General features: G+C 54.2%; 1 protein-coding gene and 1 non-coding gene across 2 annotated transcripts; one reads left to right on the top strand and one right to left on the bottom strand.

Annotated features, from left to right (window-relative positions):
- Window positions 1-4,800: 4,800 nt before the first annotated feature.
- Window positions 4,801-4,872, bottom strand: TRNAE-UUC (transfer RNA glutamic acid (anticodon UUC)). The gene has a single exon. It is a non-coding gene; the product is annotated as a tRNA-Glu (tRNA).
- Window positions 4,873-5,477: 605 nt separating this feature from the next.
- LOC131088644 (ras-related GTP-binding protein A) lies at window positions 5,478-17,506 on the top strand. The gene is made up of 10 exons (XM_058032874.1): window positions 5,478-5,606; window positions 6,456-6,489; window positions 8,365-8,464; window positions 9,612-9,678; window positions 10,277-10,499; window positions 10,908-11,003; window positions 11,759-11,881; window positions 14,051-14,142; window positions 14,931-15,046; window positions 17,022-17,506. Exons 2-10 carry the CDS (start codon window positions 6,463-6,465, stop codon window positions 17,117-17,119), a joined length of 942 nt encoding a protein of 313 aa, XP_057888857.1. The 5' UTR covers window positions 5,478-5,606; window positions 6,456-6,462; the 3' UTR covers window positions 17,120-17,506.
- The last annotated feature ends 2,110 nt before the right edge of the window (window positions 17,507-19,616 follow it).

Consider the following 19,616-nt stretch of genomic DNA (forward strand, 5'->3'; position numbering starts at 1 on the left):
CTGAGGTCCATTCAGCAGGACAGTTCCAGGCACTCTGCCTGCTCCCAGGGCAGTGTTATGGCTTTATACTAAAAACTACGTGTACAATGTTTACAATTACTTTCCAATGCCCATCACCTGTGTTAGACAGTGAGCTTCTACTCTAAACCAATCTGTGAGTGCCAACATCACAGGAGAATATGGAGGAAGAAGAAGAAGGAGAAAGGCTGGACATGACTACATTCCTCCATCTTGCCCCCTGAACCCCATTCTAAAAACCTCAAAAAACTATTTTTCACCCCACGATAAATTCACTATCATTCTCTTAAACTTTCGTGGCTTGTCATTCTTCATACAAGGTTGGTAATTGTTTTTTTCCAAGGGCTAAAATCAAAGGCACAGGGGTCTGGGGCTCTGTGCCAAGGTCTCTGAGCCCCCTGAGCAGGGGTTCAAGTTCTCCAGGGCAGCCAGAGGAATTCCCTGAGTTCCAACAATGAGGAAAACTGCCCACTGAACAGAACACAAATGCCAAGATGGCAAATAGAATAAAATTTGCTTGGCAATCCAGGACACAAAGCACCTGCCTCTGATCATCCCTGCTCCCCTCCTTTCCCTGCACACTCAGAGCTCCTGCCAGGGCAGACAGGGACAGCTGGAAGGGGACACACAGAGCAGCTCTGTGACAGCCACCACAGTGTCCTTAGGGAGTGCCACCCCGGGGCAGTGGGAGGGGTAGAACTGGATGAGCTTTAAGGTGCTTCCAACCCAAACCAGTCTGGGATTCAGTAATTAAAGACTTTGTGCTAATTACCCACAGCAGCACTGACACAAAGACTTCTCACTCAGCCCACCTCACTTCCTTCAGAGGATTTTGCTGATTTTGGAGGCATTGGAGGGACTGAGGGCTGCACACAGGGCACTGCTGCCCTGGATTTGAGTAACATTTATTGATCAGGGTGGGCCAAGGAGACAAAGGAAGGCCTGGCTGGTGACTTCTCCTGGTTCAGAATTGCCCAGAGCTCTAAAGGCACCTCATTTCCCTGGGGATGGAGAGGTGGGATAGCCCTTTGTGCCTGTGTGAAACACCTTCCTGCTCATTTTGTGCCTCTCTGTTCCCTAAAACCATGGAAATGTTCAGTGTGTGAAGAAAACCCTCCAGTGAATGCAGGGAGAGCCTTGGAACATTTGCTGAGCCCTGAGTACAGCTTTGATCAGAGCAGCAAACCCCAGGCTGCTTTTTGGGCACATTTTACGCAAAATGTTTCAGTCTTTGGGTTTTGGCAGCTCAGTTTGGGGTTTTTCTCCTTGACAGTAAGGATTCTGTGGGGTCACTGCTTTATTTCAGAGCACTCCTGAATTAAACAATACCTGCTGCTGAAGCTATTTTTGTCTTGTGGGCTGAATTTATAAATTGGGATATTTTGGGGAGTGAGCACAACTTCCTGCCTGCTTTCCTGTGCTGCTGCTAAAGATGAAGGGCATGCTGGTGTCTTTATCTTTTTATTTCTGTGCCAACAGCCCTAAATCCCAAATCCAGGGCAGTCTGTCAAGGAAGGAGCTGAGCCCCACCTCCTTCAGTTCTTTGTGGCACAGAAGCAGGAGTTTGAAATGCTCAGTGTTGGCTCCTGGAGTGAGGGGTTATCTCTGCACAGCCCCTGAGCTGCACTTTTTACAGCTTTTGGGTTGTTCAGTGAAAACCTGGCCAATAAAACTTCAAAAATTACCAAGTTGAGTGTAGAGGATCTGTGAGCAGAAGGCTCGTGCTGAACAAGGACAGCTCAGAGCAGCTGCTGGCAGCAAGTGAATGTTGTCATTGTGCAGCTCCGTTAGAAACTGAGTTCCAGAATTGGAGACAAGTTGTTCTCCTGCAAGAACATCAGGGAATTAGACAGATTTTATCAGAATATTCTGACTTTGGATCATTTATTCAAAAATCTGCTTTAAAAATAGAGGAGAGGTCCAGAAGGAAGGGGGGTGGGAGAGAAAAAAAAAAACATTTTATTCATTTTATTCTCTTCCCCTTTCACAGCTGATCAAACTTGGAATTTTTTTCTGTTTAATTGGGATATCTGAGAATTCAGCAAGAGGAACAAAGAGGTAAAATGGCTCCAAAGTCTCGTGGACCTTGGCACAGTTTTAAGGGACACAAAGTTACTGTCACAGCCTCTCCTGGGAATTGTTTTGCATGAATATAACACGAACACACCCAGAGTCAGACAAAACTCTGCAATTTGGGCTTCAGGCTCTGACAAGGATATTTGAAATGTAAATAGAAAACACTTGTTACAATCCAGTGCAAGAAGGAAGGGAAGTGTGTTTTCCTGACATTTCCTGCTTTTTAAAGGAGAAATCCAAACCCATTTTTATGTCCATGTTTGCTTTAAAAGCTTTAAGGAATGAGGGGGAAAAAAGCTTCAAAAAGGTTCAAAACCTGGAATCCTGTGGGACCAGCACTGCCTTTCCCACCCATTGAACAGTTCAAGGTTTGCCAGGCTGGAATTTCCTTGGAGCTGCCTGAAACTGCCCGGTGCCAAGGAAGGGAGGGGGGCACGGCTCTGAGGGGGGACATGAGGGAGTGATGGCTCTGAGGGGACACACAGGGTGATGGCACTGAGGGGGTGGCACTGAGGGGGTGGCACTGAGGGGACACACACAGTGATGGCACTGAGGGGACACACAGGCTGATGGCACTGAGGGGGATGGCAAGGCTCAGAGGGGACACACAGGGTGATGGCACTGAGGGGACACATGGGGTGATGTCACTGTGGGGACATGCAGGGTGATAGCTCTGAGGGTGATGGCACTGAGGGGACACACAGGGTGATGGCACTGAGAGGACACATGGGGTGATGTCACTGTGGGGACACATGGGGTGATGCCACTGTGGGGACATGCAGGGTGATAGCTCTGAGGATGATGGCACTGAGGGGACACACGGGGTGATGGAACTGAGGGTGATGGCACTGAGGGGATGGCAAGGCTCTGTGCGGACACACAGGGGCATGGCACTGAGGGGACACATGGGGTGATGGCTCAGAGGGGACACAGGGGCATGGCACTGAGGGGGATGACAGGGCTCAGAGGGGACACCCAAGGGAGTGATGGCACTGAGGGGACACACAGGGTGATTGCACTGTGGGGACGTGCAGGGTGATGGCACTGAGGGGGATGGCAAGGCTCAGAGGGGACACACAGGGTGATGGCACCAAGGGGACACACAGGGTGATGGCTCAGAGGGGACACGCAGGGTGATGGCTCAGAGGGGACATGCAGGGTGATGGCTCTGAGGGAGTGGCACCGAGGGGACATGCAGGGTGATGGCTCAGAGGGGACATGCAGGGTGATGGCTCTGAGGGGGGTGACAAGGCTGCGAGGGGACACAGGGTGATGGCACTGAGGGGGCACACGGGGTGATGGCAGTGAGGGGACATGCAGGGTGATGAGGCTGGAAGGGGACACCCCAGGTGACTGGTGGCTCTGGGAGGGACAGTGAGGCTCAGAGGGGACACCCAAGGTGACAGGGCTCATGGGGACATGCAAGGGCTCAGGGGACACCCAAGGTGATGGCTCTCAGGGGACACCCGAGGTGACTGATGGCTCTGGGAGGGGACACTGTGAAAAACACCAATCACTTGCTTTTAAAATTTTAAAAGTTTCATAATAATAAAATAGTTATAAAAATAGCAATATAATTAGAGTAATAAAAATTTGGATAATTAGGATTTAGGAAAATATGAGACAATCAAAACAAAGAGTTGTGGACAGTCCGGGTACCTCTTTCTGGACAAAATAAGCCTGAAAAAGGACCCACATTAACAGAGGATTAACCCTTAAAAGCAATAACCTGTTGCATATTCCTACACCTCATACATGATGCATAAATTCCATTCAAACCCAGGATTCTGTCTGGGCAGTGTCAACTTCTTCCTCTGAATCCTGACAGCATCTTCAGCGCTGAGCAAGGCAGGAAGTTCGTTTCTTTTGATAAGAGAGCAATAAATTCTCTTTCTCTGAAAGATTCAGGTGTCCTGTGGCTGCTATCTCCCTGCGAGTCCTTTCTTTAAAAAAACTATCTTACACAGCACAGTTTCCATTTTAACATTATGTTATAAGCTAAAACTATATTTAACACACTACTTAAGAGAATTAATACAGCATCACTTTCTAACATAACACATGTAATATTCATTTGAATATTTGCAAAAAGCCAGTCATAAAATATGCATTTTTCACAGACACCCAAGGTGATGGCTCTCAGGAGACACCCAAGGTGACTGATGGCTCTGGGAGGGGACACCCAAGGTGATGATGGCCCTGGCTCTGTGGCAGCAGCAGCTCCCAGGATCTCTGGAAGCCTGGAAACCCCAGCAGATCTCTCCAGATCTCCAAATCCACACATCTGGGGTAGCTGCCAGGAGTCCCTTCAGCAATAAACATGTGTAAATCTATATGTCATATATGGATTTGTAAATATGTATCTTCAGCACAATCCTGTGTGCCTTGAGGAAGTCAGGGTGGTTTAAAACACACCGTGGGACACAAGCAGGAATTTTCTTGCTTGTGTTAGAGAAAAAAAGCCAATTAACAGCATGTTAATTAGCTGGGGCTCTGTGCTCCAATGTACTTGAAGTTTTAATTAGCTGTGAGGCTGAGTTTGCAGAGGCAAAGCGATTCCTACGGTTTCAGGAAGCTCCTGGCGCCGAGAAATTTTGCTGCAGAGGTGCAAAAATCAACTCCCGAAGGAGTTTTGAGGGAGAACGTGCGGGAAAATAAGAAAGGAGGGCAGGGTGTTTACCGATCCGACAGGACAAAAAGCGGAACTTCCCATACCGGGAGTCGAACCCGGGCCGCCTGGGTGAAAACCAGGAATCCTAACCGCTAGACCATATGGGAGGCGCTGAAATGTGTTGCACCGGTGCGCCCCAAAAAGCTACTGCCCACCCTGCTCACTGCCTTGAGACGTCCCACCGGGCGCCGCTCTGCCGTTCCATGAGAGACACCGGGAGTCACCGGGAATGCCCGGGACTCATCGGGACCCCCCTGTAAGCGCCCCCGCTGTGCCAGAGAGACGCTGCCCTCACCCAGCATGGCGGCCGGGGCTTCGGCTACCCCGCGTCCGCATCACGTGATACCGGGGGCGCGCGCGTGCGCGGCGCGCGCTCACGTGACCGGCGGCGGCCGCCGAGCGCTGGGTCCCGTGAGCGGGGCGGGGGGCGGGACGGGGGCGCCGCCACAGGCCCGGGCAGGGCCCCACACCGGCACAGCCCCGGGCACCGCCTCCGGCCCGCCGAGCCCCGCACCCGGCACCGCCTCCGGCCCGCCGAGCCCCGCACCCGGCACCGCACCGGGTACTGCCTCCGGCCGGCCGAGCCCCGCAGCCGGCACCGCCACAGCCCCGGGCAGGGCCCCGTACCGGCACAGCCCCGGGCACCGCCACTGCCCCGGACACCGCACCCCGCACCGCCACAGCCCCGGGCACCGCCTGCGGCCCGCCGAGCCCCGCACCGGGCACCGCCACAGGCCCGGGCAGCGCCGAGCACCGCCTGCGGCCCGCCGAGCCCGACCTGCCGGGGCTCACACCGGCATCGTCCCCCAAGCCGGCCCCGAGCCGCCCATCGCCGCCGGAGGTACCGAGACGCGGCCCGGCCCGGGGGGCGCGGGCATTGCGGGGAGTCCCGGGGGAACCGCGGGGATGGGGCTGTGGGGAATCCCGGGGAAACGGCAGGACGTGCCGGGAGAAGGGTCTGGGGGAATCCTGAGGAGCGAAGGGGCTGCGGGGATCCTGAGGGAAGGAAGGGGCTGCGGGGATCCTGAGGGAAGGAAGGGGCTGCGGGGATCCTGAGGGAGGGAAGGGGCTGCGGGGATCCTGAGGGAGGGAAGGAGCTGTGGATATCCTGAGGGAAGGAAGGGGCTGCGGGGATCCTGAGGGAGGGAAGGGGCTGCGGGGATCCTGAGGGAAGGAAGGGGCTGAGGGGATCCTGAGGGAGGGAAGGGGCTGCGGGGATCCTGAGGGAAGGAAGGGGCTGTGGGGATCCTGAGGGAGGGAAGGGGCTGTGGATATCCTGAGGGAAGGAAGGGGCTGAGGGGATCCTGAGGGAGGGAAGGGGCTGCGGGGATCCTGAGGGAAGCGGCTGCGGAACGTGCCGGGAAGGGGCTGCGGAGGCGCTGCCGGCCCGGCCGCAGCCACCCCAGCCGGGCCGGGCGGTTTCGGGAGCGCCGGAGGTTTCCCGGCAGCAGCGGGAGTTCCCCATGGGCCGGAGCAGGGGGAGGGGAGCCGGGGCTGTGTCAGCGCTTCCCCAGTGCCGGGGGTGGGAGCGGCACTGGCATCGGCGTTGGGATCGGCGTGAGGATTGGGATCAGCACTGGCATTGGGATTGGCTTTGGGATTGGTGTCGGTATTGGGATTGGCATTGGGATTGGCGAGCAGAGCATGTGTGTGTGAAAAGCAGCGATCCAAGGTGGGCTTCTCTCTGCAGGTGTGTGATGCCAAGCACAGCCATGAAGAAAAAGGTAAGGGCGGGCAGGGTGATCCTGTGTTTCCCATCCCCATCCATGAGCACTCTTTGTTGGATCCATCCCTCACCTGGGGCTCAGGTGCCTCTCAGAGTCAGCGCTGAATCCTCTGCTGGAGGTGCCAGGCGTTAAACCCGGCTTTAATCCTGGCCTGGATGGGCTGGGTTAAACCCGGCTTTAATCCTGGCCTGGGTTCCTGCAGAGCCTTCCCCGGCAGTTGCTGCTCCCCGGGCACTTCTGGGGCTGTTGCAAAATCCTCTGCAAAACCCTGTGCTCAGGGAGGAGGATCTGCTCGTGTCCCTCCCCTGTCCCTGCCACCCTCCCGAGGTGTCCCAGGAGCCTGAATCCCCTCGGGGCTCCAGGAGGATGAAATTTAACACGTGGGGAAGGAGCAGCAGCTCTGGGCATGGCAGGGGTGGGTGTATCCCTGCAGGAGCACGGCCAGAGCTCTTAAAGGAATATCTGGCTGCTGTTCCATGGTGAGGTGGGGTTGTGTTCCCTGCCTGGCTCTCCGTGCTGCTGTCTGACCCCTTTGCAAGGCCTCTGCAGCTTAAACTTTGGGAATTGGGGCTGGTTTGGGCCGTGCCTCAGGCTGGGATCAAGTTTCTGCCTGGGATTTTGTGCTGGTGCTGTGAAATAAGAGCTTGGCCGTTCTCTGGGATCAGCTCAGGGGACAGGACAGGACAGGACAGGGCAGCATCTGGGGGCCCTCCCCAGCCCTCCTGGGTGTGGAACACCCAGGAACCCTGCTTGTTGCCAATCCTGGAGCCTGTGGGCAGCTTCCCTGGGGAATTGTGCCTTGCTTTGTGCCCAGCTCCTGCCCTGCTGCCCAGGGTGGGGGTGCCAGCTGGGCAGCACTCCCTGGGCTGCTCTCCTGAAATCCCCCCTGGATGGCACACTGGCAGGGCTGCTGCCAGGAGCTGCATTTGGCTTTGTGACTGGAACTTGTTTAACAGCTGGGTTTTGTGAGCAGGGCTGTGTTGGCTGCTGCTGATGGGTTTGTTTTGTTTAATTTTTATTTTTAGATCACAATGTAAAGCCTTGCCTGGTGTGACTGTCTCTGGTGTGACTGTCTCCCCTCATCCCCACCCCCAGCAGCATTCCCTGCTTTTTGGCTGCCTCTCCTTTCCCTTGAGCTCTGCAGGGATGGGACATCATGGAGCCAAGGGTCTCCTCTGGAGGGGCATCACTGGAGCCATAAAGGGTCTCCCCTGCTCTGGGGATGCTGATCTGGGTTGTCTCATCTGCTTTTCCCCTTTTTCTGGTCTTCTAGCACCTGAAACTGGGAATGTCCCTGGTATTTAGGGAAAAGAAAACCAGTCATGTTGTGGGAAAAGCAGTATTAGAAGGTTTTTAACCCCTGTCTGGTTAGCACAGAGTGTTTGGGGTGGAAAACCAGGAGCTGAGGGCTTGTTTTTGGTCTGGAGGGGCTGAGACAAAGCTGTTCCTCATCTTTAAAGTCCTTTGGTGCCACCAAAGCCACCAGATGGGAGGGGCTGAGAATAGGGAGGCAGCTCCTGCTTTTCCCAAGTCCTGTCCACATTTTTGGAGAAAAGTGTTAAAAGTGTTCAGTCTGACCCAGGAGAGCAGTGAGGTGGGGTGACCATGGCCCAGGGACCAGGGACAGCAGTGAGGTGGGGTGACCAAGGACAGCAGGGAGGTGGGATGACCATGGCCCAGTCACCACCCAGGAGTGTTTGGGATGTCTGTCCTGCTCCCCACGTGCTCCTCTCTGCCTCTCCTGGTGCATTCCCAGCTGGGCTGTGCCAGTGCGGCATTCAGTGCCTTTGGCAGTGAGCTGCCAGCCCGAGGGAGCTGGGGGGCACTCAGTGCTCTGCGGGAGCTCATTTTTCCTTCTCTCCCCGTGTGCAGGTGCTGCTGATGGGTAAGAGTGGGTCTGGCAAGACCAGCATGAGATCCATTATCTTTGCCAACTACATCGCCCGGGACACGCGGCGCCTGGGGGCCACGAGTAAGGAACCGCCCCATTCCCATTCCCGCAGCTCCAGCCTCAGCAGAGGGCGGGGCCGCTCCCTGCAGCCATCCCCGGCTCCCTTGGGTGTGTCCGGCAGCTGCCACACCCGCTGGGAGCCTCGGGATCAGCCAGGGACAGGCAGGAAGGGGAGGGAAGGGAAAGGCAGCGCTGGGATCGGCTGGGCTGCTTGATTGTTCAACTTTTATCCTTAACTCCCTTCTTTGGGATCAGGAGGCAGCCTTTGCTGCTTTATTGTTCAACTTTTATCCTTAACTCCCTTCTTTGGGATCAGGAGGCAGCATTTGCTGCTTTATTATTCAACTTTTATCCTTAACTCCCTTTTTTTGGGGGGGAAGCATTTGCTGCTTTATTATTTAAATTTGGTCCTTAACTCTTTATTTTTGGGATCAGGAAGCAGCTTTGGTGCAGCTGCACCTGTCAGAGCCTCCTGTGTGTTGGTGGAATGTTCCTGCTCCTGCAGGGATTTCCAGCACAGGGATCCTGCAGTGCCCCCGTGGTTCTGGCAGGATGATGCACTGTGTTTGTTTAATGAATGCCTTTCCTTCTTCCCTTTCCAAAGCCTTTGTTGGGAAAGAGCAAGCAGTGATTCCTCTGGGAGAGGTGGATGAGTGGTTGGGATCTGGTGCTTCTCACTGGGAGGGGCCTGTGTGGATTTCATGTCAGGGATTGGTGTAAATTTCCCCTTTGCCGTGAATTTGGCCTCTTCCTGAAGTTTACATTCCCTGTGTTCCTGGTTTGTTTTGTCAGGGATGGCTTCAAGCCCTGCACAGTCATTCCTGCAATATCCCAGGGATCAGGGAATGTGGGAGTGAACAGGAACACTCACTGCACTTCTCAGGAGAGCAGGGAGGCCTGAGTTCCTCTGGGAAATGGGATTTTGGTGAGATTTTACAAACTGGGGCTGCTTTGTGAGGAATGCCCATCCCTGGATGTGTCCAGGGCCAGGCTGGATGGGGCTTGGAGCAGCCTGGGGTAGTGGAAGGTGGCAGGGGTTGGAATGAGGGCTTTAATCCCTTCCAGCCCAAACCATTCCATGACTGGGTGCTGATTTCCAGGGTTTCTGGCTGCCCAAGCTCTGCCCTGGCTGTGGTGCACTCAGTGAGCTCCTGCTGTCTCTTTGCAGTTGATGTGGAGCATTCCCATGTCAGATTCCTGGGAAACCTGGTGTTGAACCTGTGGGACTGTGGAGGGTAGGTATTGATTGTTCCTGCCCAGCCTTTGGGGGAGGCTCTGGGGAACCAGGGGTGGAGCAGGGTGGATTCTCCTCCCCCTGGGATGAGGTGGTGCCAAGGGAATGCTCCTTCTGCTGTCCTGAGGTGCTGGAATTGTTCACTCCAGCTCCATCCAGGTGGGATTTGTGCAGAGGCCGTGCTGGAGGTGGATCCTGTGGCTCCTGGAAGCAGCTTTTGTCAAGGAATGTGTCCCCTCCTCAGCTCCATGGCCTCTGGATCATCTCAGTCATGTTCAGCCAGAGTTAAGGAGATTTAATCCTGGGATTTAAGGCTGAACTGATGCTTTGGGTCACGTTTCACCTGTCCTGCTGCTGTGGGCTTTCACAAAAGGCTCCTTAAAGCCAGCCTGGGGCCAGAAGCAGCAGCACATGAGGGAAGCTTTGGTTTCCTGTGGCACTGGGGGGTTGGTGCTCTCCAGGAGCCTCCAGCTTCCCTGGGAATGCCAGGGCACACAGCTCCAGCCTGGCATCTCCACACCCCAGCCTGGCCCTCCTGCCAGGAGCAGCTTCCCACAAAGCCAGGAGCTGCCCTAAGGAGTGTCCTGCTCTGCCCCCAGGCAGGACACCTTCATGGAGAACTACTTCACCAGCCAGAGGGACAACATCTTCCGCAACGTGGAGGTGCTCATCTACGTGTTCGACGTGGAGAGCAGGGAGCTGGAGAAGGACATGCACTACTACCAGTCCTGCCTGGAGGCCATCCTGCAGAACTCCCCTGATGCCAAGATCTTCTGCCTGGTGCACAAGATGGACTTGGTGCAGGAGGACCAGCGGGATCTGGTGAGGAGCTGGCATTGCCATGGAAATGCATCCCTTGTGTCACACCTCAAAGGCAGCCCCTGGGGCTGTTCCTCAAAGGCTTTCTCAGATCTCCTCAGAGCTTTTCCTGCCTTCTTTTAAAGTGTGTCATCCTAGAATCCACTGGAGAACAGCAGTGCTGGTTTTTAGGGACAGGAAAAGCCTTTCCTGCCTGGTTCCAGAGCTCCCAGCACACCTTGGCTCCTTCCAACCAGAACAATTTTGGGATTCTGCAGCAAGACATCCCTGCTGCTCCCTGGGAGGGTTCCTGGCCACTCTCCCCTGCAGTGTCCCAGAGATCCATGTGAAACTCACCCCATAAATCCATAGAGCAGCCACAGCACAGGCAGGAACACTTCACTCAACCCCTCAACTCTCTTTGCCCCCCAGATTTTTAAGGAGCGTGAGGAGGACCTGAAGCGCCTCTCCCGGCCCTTGGAGTGTGTTTGTTTCAGAACTTCCATCTGGGATGAGACCCTTTACAAGGTTGGTGCAGCTTCCTCCCCACATCTGGGAGGATTCTTCCTCATCCCACTGGGAGCAGGGCAGGAGGAGGATCCCTGGAGCTGCTGTTGTGTTCAGCTCTGCAGCTGCTTCTGCAGGGTGTCAGTGAAACCCAAATTAGTCCTGGGTTTATTAATTAATTTTAAGAAGTCAGGAGTGTGTGGTAAATATTGTTAACTTGGCAGACAGGCATCCAAACATCCCCCTGGCTCTGGGAAGGGTGAGGTTGCCACTGCCCCACACCTGGGTCAGCAGCTGGGCAGGGAGGGGAGGCTGAGCTTGGAAAATCTGAGTGTGGATGAGCACAGATGTTGATCCCAACATCCCCCAGCCCCTCCTGGGCTTGTTCCTGGCCTGTTGGGATAAGGTGGAACTTTGTTTGGGTCAGGGATGAGCTGCCAAGTGTCCATCTGTGTGCTGACCTTGCTCAGGATTAAAAATCTCTGTGAACTTAAATGGGAGAAGGAGACAGAAGCATTCCCAGCTTAAAGCAGGGATGATTTAAGTCTGTTCAGCAGCACTGCAGTTTCTGTGCCTGCTGGAGAAGAACTGGAGCCAGGGAAGGGTCTCCTCAGGTCTGGGCTCCCTCTGGGGCCTGAGCATGGAGGGTGGAGAAGCTGCTCAGCCTTGCCCAGGCTGTCAGCAGCCAGAAGTGGCAAAAATCCCTCTGGGAGCACATTTCTCACGAGGGGCTGAGGAGAGGAACTGGTGGGACCTTGGTGTGTCTCTCTGTGCAGGCCTGGTCCAGCATTGTCTATCAGCTGATCCCCAACGTGCAGCAGCTGGAGATGAACCTGAGGAACTTTGCTCAGATCATCGAGGCAGACGAGGTGCTGCTGTTTGAGAGAGCCACGTTCCTGGTGAGTTCCTGAATGGATTCCCTGGGTGCAGCCTCCCTTTCCCTCCCTCTGCTCTGGAGCCGGGCTGGCAGAGCTGGGGGTGCTCACCTGGACAGGAGCAGCTCCAGGGAGAGCTCAGAGCCCTGCCAGGGCCTGAAGGGGCTCCAGGAGAGCTGGGGAGGGACTGGGGACAAGGATGCAGGGACAGGACACAGGGAATGGCTCCCAGTGCCAGAGGGCAGGGATGGATGGGATATTGGGAATTGGGAATTGTTCCCAGGCAGGGTGGGCAGGCCCTGGCACAGCTGGGGCTGCCCCTGCATCCCTGGCAGTGCCCAAGACCAGGCTGGAGCTCCTGGGACAGTGGGAGGTGTCAGGTTGGACCTGAATGAGCTTTGAGGCCCTTCCAAGCCAAGCCATCGTGGGATCCCATGGAGGTTGGGAGGTGCCAGCCCCAGTGAGGAGTGCCCTGATCCAGGCCTTGGGACCCTGTAGCCCGTGGGGCCATCCCAGAATCCCCCCTGCAGCAGCTGAGCTGAGCTTTGGTTGGGGTTTCCTCTTGCAGGCTCTGGGAGTGTTTCATGTCCCCATTGTGGTGGGACTGCTCTGAGAATCCCCCTCTGCACAGGGCTGGGACCTTTTGGAGCTTCACAGCCAAACCTTTTCACTTCCTCCTGCTGGAGCATTTGAGCTGGACCTGATTTCTTTTGGTTTTTGATGTTCTGCAAATCCAGAGCATGGATGGGGGGCCAGCCATGGGACTGTGGTGCTTCTCCAGGTCCTTGTGCTCCCAATCCCTCTGCAAAGCTGCTGGATAAAACCACTCTTGGTGCTTGGCCATATTCCTGGTTGCTGGGCTGGGCTCTTCACACTTTGCACCAAACTCTTGCTGAGCTGAAGGAAATACTTGAATTATTTGGAGTGTTTTCCTTGCTGGTGATTTGGAAATGATGGAGGGAATTTGGGAAAGGAGCCATGACTTTTTTTTCCTCCTTAAACTATCAGAAACAAACACTTGCCATGCCTGGCAAGTTCTGCTTTTTGACCTTTTGGAGATAATGAATAGTTCCACCTTGGGGTGTGTGACAGTGTGATTGTTACAAGGACATTTTTAACTGAAAGAAATTATCTTTGCTTCAAAAATTGTGTGCTTAATTTAAATGCAATGGTGACTTCTTAAAAAACTCCTCTTTTTTTTCATATACTTAAACATTCTCAGGACTCTCTTCTCTTGATGGGGAAATCTTCCTGTGAAAATCTCTTAGGGAAATCTTATTCTGAAATTATAATTTAAATTGTAGAATTGTACAGTTCTACAATTGTGTTTAAATTGGAGTGGAAAAACCTCATCTGGGAAGTTTAGGAAGGAAATTGAACACTGGGACCTGCAAGTCTTGAATGTGGCTAAAACTGTGCTTGTGGCAATAATTGGGCAAGTTTAAAAAGTGATGGGTTTAAGGTGGTTAAGGGAAAAAAGAGGAAAAAAACCCTAAAAAACCCTGATAAATGTGACTCCCTGAATAGAACAGTCCAGATCCCTGTGCAAGGGCTCCTGACACATCCAGAGAGAGCTGATTTTGGGATTGTGAAGAGTTCAAAGCAGCTGGCCTAAGGCTGTGGAGAGATTGCTGTCAGCTTTGCTGTGGGGATGGAGCTGTGTGGGCAGGAAATGCAGCTCTCACTCCATGTGGCTGAGCAATAAAGGGCTGGGGCCACCAGCTCGGTGGGAATGTTTATGGAGATGTTTTCAGGGGCTCCTGAAGCCCTTCAGACCCTCTGGGTGTTGGCATCCAGACTGGAGTCAGAGAAGGAATGGAGAAGGAATTCCCAAGGAAGCAGCTTTGAGCTGCCTTTGAGCTGTTTGTCTAGGGGAGGAGCAGCTTGATTTGGCTTTGGGATCACTGCCTGTGCAGGATGGGAGGGAAAATCCATCCCAGCCCATTCCTGAGGTGATGGACACATTTTTTTACTCTGTTCCCACCTGTTTTGGGAGCAAGATGTAAATTGCTGCTGAGGTGAAGCCCTCAGGGGACAGTGGTGTCCCCTGGCAGGTCTGTGCCACAAGAATTTGTGTAAAACTCCCAAGATCAGTCAGCCAAAGGCAGAGGGGATCCCCCCTGCTCCCCAGGCATTCCCAGAGCTGCTGTGGGAGGGCTGGGCTGGAATCCTGACTGCTCTGCCCCTCTCCAGGTGATCTCCCACTACCAGTGCAAGGAGCAGCGGGACGTGCACAGGTTTGAGAAGATCAGCAACATCATCAAACAGTTCAAGCTGAGCTGCAGGTGAGCTGCTCCCATCAGCACTGGGGACATCAGGGCTGTTCCAGCTCTCTCCAGAGAATCCCAGTTGGACTCCTCAGCAGCTGGAACACAAATCATTTCAATGTTAATTTAACTCCTCCTTTGCTCGTGGTGGGAGAGCTTTGGTGCTGTTTTGTTCCAGGTCTCCTCCTTCTGGATCAAGGCAGGGGAATTCCAGGGCTGGAGTGATCAGAAGTGTTTCTCTTGGAATCTGGGAATGGCAGCTGGAGAGCTCTGCTGCAGCCCAGGCCCACAGGGCTGCCTGGGGAGGATGGGGCTTGCAGGCACTGTTTATCCCTGATTTCAGTGGAAAAATGGGAAGCTTGGCTTTGCACAGCCCTCAGGCTCCACTGCCAGGTTAATTGTGAGGGTGTGTGGAGCTGGATAGAATGGAGAAGTTTCTGGAGGGGTTTACAGATGTTCAGATGTCTCCAGATATTCCCATTTTATGCCTATTTCTGCAGCTTATCCAGAGTGTCCAGCTGGGAATGGCTGAGCCCTGGTGTCTGTGGGGAGCAAGCCTGGTCAGGGGGGTTGTGTCTGGAATTTCCTTCATTCAAGGCACAAGCAGCTGATATTGCCCCATTGCCTCATTTGGCCCCAAACTGAGGAATTTGCCTTTAAAACCAAGCCCAGCCAAAGCCCTGCTGTAACCACACCTTGCCAAGTGGGAATTGCAGCTCCTCCTTGTTCCCAACAGCTCAGATCAGGGATTTTGGCCATGTGGGCACAAAAGCTCTTCATTCACTCTTTATTTCCTTGTTTTTCAGTAAGCTGGCAGCTTCTTTCCAGAGCATGGAGGTCAGGAACTCCAACTTTGCTGCTTTCATTGACATCTTCACATCCAACACCTACGTGATGGTGGTCATGTCAGACCCCTCCATACGTAAGTCAGAGCCAAGAGAAACCTGCTTGGGACAAAAAAAACCCAGAAAAACCTCAAAAAAGGTGGAATTAGTCCAGTTTAAACTGTGTTTCTCTTGAAAATGAGGTTTTAATTACAGAACTGATTAAGAGAGAGAGATTGAGTGTGAGCAGGACCCTGCAGAGGTGGTGGTGGCACAGCTGAGCTGCTGCTGCTGCTGTCACAGGGAGCCACCAAACCAGAGCTGGCTGAGCAGGTCGTGCCTAAAGCCTATTTTGGGCAGCTGGGAGCTGGCAGCCCCGGTGATTTTTGGGGAGGAAGCAGAGCTGGCTCATGTTTGGGTGTTGCTGGGCTGTCTTGGGTGGACAGGCTCTAATTTTAGCAGCCTCTGTTTATCCCAAGGAGGATCTGCAGCAGTGCCAGCCCGCAGCCCCTGGGAGCAGATCCCTGTTTACACAGCTCTTGGAATTGCTGCTGGGAGCTCAGGGGCTCCAGGGACACTGCCCAGCCCTCCCCAGGCCTGCTGCTGTGCTTTCCCTGCCTCCTCCTTGGGGAACTGGGGACACTGGGGGATCCCTGGGCATTGCTGGGCTGGGGAGCAGCTCTGGGAGGAGCAGCTCTCCCTGGGAGAGGCTTTTCCTCGTGTTCTGCTGGGATCAGCCAACAGCCCTGGCCATCCCACGTTCGATTTACCCAGACCATCCCACACTAAACTTTGCCCAGACCTTCCCACATTAAATTTTGCTCAGACCATTCCATGCTGAATTTTGTCCACGCCTTCCCATGCCTTTTACCCATCCCACATGAAATTTTGCCCAGATCTTCCCATGCTTAATTTTTACCCATGCCACATGAAGTTTTGCCCAGACCTTCCCATATTCAATTTTGCTTAGACTATGCCATGCTGAATTTTGCCCAGACCTTCCCATGCTTTTTACCAATCCCACATGAAATTTTGCCCACATCTTCCCATGCTTTCTACCCATTCCACATGAATTTTTGCCCAGATCTTCCCATGGTTTTTACCCATCCCACATGAAATTTTGTTCAGACCATTCCATGCTGAATTTTGCCCAAACCTTCCCATGCTTTTTACCAATCCCACATGAAATTTTGCCCAGACCTTCCCATATTCAATTTTTCTCAGACCCTTCCATGCTGAATTTTGCCCAGACCTTCCCATGCTTAATTTTTATCCATCCCACATGAAATTTTGCCCAGACCTTCCCATGCTTTTTACCCATCCCACACGAAATTTTGCTCAGACCTTCCCATATTGAATTTTGCCCAGACCATTCCATATTAAATTTTGCTCAGACCATTCCATGTTGAATTTTGCCCAGACCTTCCCATGCTTAATTTTTACCCATGCTACATGAAGTTTTGCCCAGACCTTCCCATATTCAATTTTGCTTAGACTATGCCATGCTGAATTTTGCCCAGACCTTCCCATGCTTTTTACCAATCCCACATGAAATTTTGCCCAGATCTTCCCATGCTTTCTACCCATTCCACATGAATTTTTGCCCAGATCTTCCCATGGTTTTTACCCATCCCACATGAAATTTTGTTCAGACCATTCCATGCTGAATTTTGCCCAAACCTTCCCATGCTTTTTACCAATCCCACATGAAATTTTGCCCAGACCTTCCCATGCTTTCTACCCATCCCACATGAAATTTTGCCCAGACCTTCCCATGCTTGATTTTTACCCATCCCACATGAAATTTTGCCTAGCCAATCCCAGTTCAAATTTTGCCCAGATATTCCCCCAATGAATTCTACCCAGACCATCCCACCTTAAACCTTGCCCAGCCCTTCCCACCCTAAATTTTTCCCTGCCCAAAATCCCCCTGTGGATTTTGCCTGGCTCGGGAGCAGCAGGATGCACCCAGCCCCTGCAGACAGAGCTGCTGGAGCCAGGCAGCCCTGAGGCCACGGTGACTCTCACCCTTTTTCACTTCTTTTTATCTCCCCTGTCCCTTTTCCGTCGCAGCTTCCGCGGCCACGCTGATCAACATCCGGAACGCCAGGAAACACTTTGAGAAGCTGGAGAGGGTGGATGGACCAAAGCACAGCCTGCTCATGCGCTGATCCCAGGCACCGGCGCTTTGGGGGGAGAAAAAACACACCGGGACTGCTTCTTTTTAGGAGAATCTAACACTGTCCATGTCTTTGTTGGGCTTTGAAATGAGTGTGCTGCTTGTTTTTTCTCCTCATCACGTTGGACACTAGAGCTGGGGGCTGGCCGGATCCGCCGCGGAGCTTCCCGGATTCCCTGGCACGGGAGGTGGGGAAGGAAGGAGGCAGGAGGGTGCTGTGCCCGCAGGGGGTGTGGCAGAGCCCTCCTGGACGCCAGGCTGCCTGCCGGCTGATGGGATATTTACTGTTTCCTTGGATGGTTGCTAGAAAAAGTTTATAAATTTCTCCTCATCTTTGGTCATGGAAATAAATTTTTGCTACCAGGGATTTCAGATCGGAGAGCTTTGCAAAGTGGGTTTGCTTTCTCCCAAATCCCCGGGCAGCTTTGGGAGGCAGGAGCTGTAGGGGCTGGGTGGCTCCTTGTGTGGTTTTGGGGGGGGTTTGGCTGAAAGCCACTCAGAGTTTCACTGGGAATCACTTTGGCAGCACAGCATCTCCCTCCCTTTATTCTCTCTTGCTGCATCAAATTACTGTGTAAAAATGGGTGTGGTGCCTCCGTGCCTGGCTCTTCCCTGCATCCCTGCCCACACACCCGCTGGGAGGGGACAGATCCTCCGGGGCGAGTCCGGGAGTGGCAACGAGGACAGAAAAGGGACGGAGAACCTGAGTCCAGGGGAGGGAAAGGAGCTAAAAGGGATGGAGAACCTGAGTCCAGGAGTGGGAACGAGGAGATAAAAGGGACAGAGAACCTGAGTCCAGGAGTGGGAACGCTGAGCTAAAAGGGTTGGAGAACCTGAGTCCAGGGGAGAAATCCATCGGGGCAAGTCCAGGAGTAGGAACGAGGAAATAAAGGGACGGAGAACCTGAGTCCAGGAGTGGGAATGAGGAGATAAAAGGGACCGAGATCCGGGAGGTGGAAGGAGGTGATAAAAGGGCCAGAGAACCTGGGGGCTCCGCACAAGAGCTCGCAGCCCCGCTCCATCCTCCGGGAATTGCTCACCCGCGTCTCGCACCGCCCACCCGGCAGCTGCCGTGCCTCGGGCTGGGGGAGCTCCGTGGGAATCGTCCCCGTGGGAGAGGAGCTGCTCCAGGGGAGCCCCTGGAGAGCTGTGAATGGCCGGCCAGGGGCAGAGGTTGTGTTCGCCGGGGTGCAGGTGTGGAATAGCTGGAGTGGGAACCGTGGAACAGCCCCGACACAGCCGCTGTTCCCCCTGGAGCTGCCCCTGCTGGGAATGTCAGAGCTTCCCAAGAGGATGATGTGGAGCTGTGTCGGAGCCTCTGGAATATGCCATCCCACGGGGAAGGGCTCCAGGAGAGGCCGCGGTTCCAGGGGCTTTGGGCACCTGCTGGGGGCGGTGGGAACGCTGCTCATTGCCACGGTGACAGGGGTTGGGTTTCCTTTGGGAACAAACCACAGCGCGTGGGAGTGGGATGATGTCAAAGGGGAGTGAGGGGCAGGTGACAGAGCTGTGAGGGACAAATGGCCGGAGCTGTCAGGAGCCAAATCCTGGCCGGGCTGGAGCTCCTGGGACAGTGCCCCAGTGCGGTTGGAGTAAAGTTCTGCTTTTCTCCCACCCCAAATCCCTTTTCCTGAAGTGCACGGATCTGGGTGCTCTGTGGGAATGAGCCTGGTCCTTTTGCTGTGGCCGAGATGCCACTGTGCTCATGGGGTGGCAGCCTGTGACAAACACGGGTGGCTGTGTCACAGCACCTGCCCTGCCTGCTCCCCGGCACCGAGGTGTGTCCTTTGTCCCTTCCCAAAACAGATCCCAGGCCTTTTTGGGAGCCTGGGGTCGGTAGCTGCTCTGGCCCCTTCCGTTCTGAGCAGGGAGATTTGGGAGATCAGGCTCATCACCCTCTTCCCTCTTTCTCTGGCAGCTCCTGCCCTCAGAAAAAAAAAAATATTGATGCCTGCTCCAGATGTTTCTCCCACAACCATCCCAAACCTGGATGAGGTGGCTGTGATCCCGCCTTTTCCGGCAGCACTTGACCTTGTAATGAGGAGAAACTCGATGCCATGTGTCACTGAGATCCTGAATAAATCCCCCCTTGGCCCAGTTCCTTTCCCTGGGAGCTGCTCTGGGGCCTGGGGTGAGTTCCCAGGACAGGCTGTGCTCCCTGGGGCTGCACTGGAGATAATTCCAGATTTTTTGGATTATTATTATCATTATTTCTTTCTTGCCTCGGTGCCTGGGTGGCTCCAGTGGGGTCAGCCCCTGGCTGTTTCCCCCAGGATGAGCTGTGTAGGGTCAACAATTCCTGAGGGTCTCCCTGGGGATGGCGCCACTTGTTTTTGCTCTTCAGTGGCACAGAATTGTCCCCAGGAGGTGCTGAGGGGGTGGACATGGGGCTGTGGTGGCCACACGCTGCTCTCCAGCTGGAACCAGCTCCTCCAGCCCATCCAGGGGTCACAGAGTCCCCAAAGTCACCCTGGGGTGAACTGTGCCTT

Source organism: Melospiza georgiana, chromosome 12, assembly GCF_028018845.1.
Source record: "Melospiza georgiana isolate bMelGeo1 chromosome 12, bMelGeo1.pri, whole genome shotgun sequence".
In the NCBI taxonomy this organism is placed as follows: domain Eukaryota; kingdom Metazoa; phylum Chordata; class Aves; order Passeriformes; family Passerellidae; genus Melospiza; species Melospiza georgiana.

Coding starts and splice junctions, on each gene's coding strand:
- LOC131088644 (XM_058032874.1), top strand. CDS start 6,463: ATGCCAAGCACAGCCATGAAGAAAAAG. Junction 6,490..8,364: donor GCACAGCCATGAAGAAAAAG/GTAAGGGCGGGC, acceptor CCCCGTGTGCAG/GTGCTGCTGATGGGTAAGAG. Junction 15,047..17,021: donor CATGTCAGACCCCTCCATAC/GTAAGTCAGAGC, acceptor TTTCCGTCGCAG/CTTCCGCGGCCACGCTGATC.